This window comes from Mesitornis unicolor, unplaced genomic scaffold (assembly GCF_000695765.1).
Source record: "Mesitornis unicolor isolate BGI_N332 unplaced genomic scaffold, ASM69576v1 scaffold1545, whole genome shotgun sequence".
In the NCBI taxonomy this organism is placed as follows: Eukaryota; Metazoa; Chordata; class Aves; order Mesitornithiformes; family Mesitornithidae; genus Mesitornis; species Mesitornis unicolor.
In genome coordinates this window covers 15,836-18,072 of record NW_010185941.1, presented here as the reverse complement: position 1 = coordinate 18,072, position 2,237 = coordinate 15,836, and the positions used below count along the sequence as shown (strand labels likewise).

Here is a 2,237-nt window from a genome sequence, read left to right as displayed (position 1 = left end):
AAAGAGATTGTACTGTGCAAGATGCAAGCACAGGCCAGCCTAAGAATTTCAGGGGATGCAACTCATTTTTCTTTGAAATTATCTAGCACATTTCCACCTTCAATAGCAATAAAAATCATGCTGTGGTGAAATTTTATTTAAACAAAGACTGTAGGATTGTTCTTCCAAACAAATACTAAGATTTTAATTTTAGATAATGCCATGTAAGGATGTCAAATGAAATACAGGATAGTAGATTTGTTAGCTCTGACACTGGCTCTCTCCTTCAGTGTTGGTTGACACTAGAGGGTCTACCTTTGATACCCTCAGGTTCTGGCAGCCCAGCCAAGGCAGTAACAGAACACAGTTGATTTTCTGATGTGCTTCAAGAAGCACTTTGTGGAAGTGATACTGCATTTCATAGAGATACTCAAATGTCTCAAAAAGTAATATCCTAAATGCCTTAGTTACAGGCAATATCAAAACACCTGGCATTTAACACAAGTCTGATTTCCTCTTGCTGAAAGATGCTAAAGCAATTAGTGTTCTAGCTTTGTCTCTCTGGAAGCTCTGCTCATTGTCAGATGCAGGACTTAAAATGGTTAAGTTGCAGAACTCGAGGAAGCATTTTTTCCTCTTTCCTGTCCTTGAGTTAATGGGGCATATTTTAGAGCATGTACTCCAAAACAGTAATCACAGACCCTCACATGGTGTTGCAAAAGTAGCTAAAAAACTTTAATTACCTAAGCTATGGCAACTTGACAAGTTCCCACACATTAGTTGACCCATTGTACTACAGTCAGAGAGCACGTAAATAAATTTTTAGATTAGAATCTTAAACTAATTTAATTTGACACTAAGAAACAATACGTCAAAGAGTCTAAAAAGTAAGTTAAATTTACTTTTAAGTAAAGTTAAATGTAGCTGTCTCTGAATTCAAGAGGAAATGTACTTTCATGGAGGCATCACCATTTTAAAAAGTATCACTGTTGTATCAAAACAGTCTCATACTGGCAATAACAAAAAGCTCATGCTAACCTGACAGCAGCTATCTAGCATACTCCAGCTGTTAGGAAGACCAACTGCAAGTTTAAGAATGAGTATTTGCCTCTCTACTAGAAGGTCTGAGTAATTTAGTGCCAGATATAGGTCTTGGGTCTTCGGAGCTTTTCTTGCCATGAAGATATGAAGTACATGCTACTGTCTGGGGAAACTATAGGCTCCTTATCAAAGTGTTAGGGAACAGGCCCACCTTTTAAAAGGCTCACAGAAATGTGTTTAATGTTCCTTACCCAGAGCAGTCTTAAGAGTTAGCTTGCTTAGACTAGAGAGAGAAAGAGAGAACAGAAATCTCTCTTCCGAACTCAATTTACTTTGTCCAGTCTGCCATTTGAAAAATGACCTGCTACGCTTCTCTTTCTGCCCCACTCTTGTTTTTTTCCTGTTTTAACTGATGCAAAGTTAAGTTACTTCCACCTCAGTAAGATGTCTCAGAAAAAAATTAAAGGCCTCATAATATTTTGTAATTTACTCTGTAGTACCACACTCCATTATAGAATTTAATGGAACTAGATACTCCATCTAACAAAGATTTATAGTCCTCATAAAAGAGCCTTTTTGGTACCAATTCTGTTAGAATACAGAACTATGTCATTCTCAGCCTAGAGCTTTTATCCTAAAACATATATCATTAAAGGGCCTCAGCTGGTGCCCCGAGATACAGTCCACTCTGAGAGCTTTTGTTCTGAAATACTAGAAATCACATTTTCTTTGAGTACATAGCTCCTATTTTAAAAAATAGGAAATATTAAGAGGTTACCTTGATCTACTCCTTCTGTTCTTTTCCTTTTTAAGTTTAAAAGTGTATTCTGTTGCTCCTTTACAGCTTCTGCAGGACAGCTGGGTCTTGGCAGCAGATTTCCTGGAGTGGGTGGTGGTCGGTTACTGAAATAATTCTGTTTCAATGCCTTAATGATAACAGAAGAAAAATAACAAAGTAGTACAAAGTGTAAGAACTCCATCTATAAAGTGGTTATAATGAAATAAAGCACTTGTAATTGTGACTTCAAAACTACTTGGGCACTTTTATACTAGAAGGTGGCCTGGGTACAAATCAAGATTTTGTGCTCTGAGACTACCCACAGCACTTCAGTTTGTAAGCCAAAAGATAGTTGTGTACTGCTATTTTTAACGCGTGTTCAGACATCTAAAAACCCTCTAGACTACATTGCAGGAGGTCTTGTACAAACAGCAAGTTT

At 37.2% G+C, this 2,237-nt stretch overlaps 1 protein-coding gene across 1 annotated transcript in view; it reads right to left on the bottom strand.

Moving 5' to 3' along the window:
- The window catches only part of CDK7 (cyclin-dependent kinase 7), a gene marked incomplete at its 5' end in the record, with an annotated part of 19,462 nt that overhangs the window by 1,467 nt on the left and 15,758 nt on the right, over positions 1 to 2,237 (bottom strand). Inside the window, one exon of the mRNA XM_010184966.1 lies at positions 1,799 to 1,946. Within this exon, the coding sequence (XP_010183268.1) occupies positions 1,799 to 1,946 (148 nt within the window). The remainder of the gene's footprint in view (positions 1 to 1,798; positions 1,947 to 2,237) is intronic.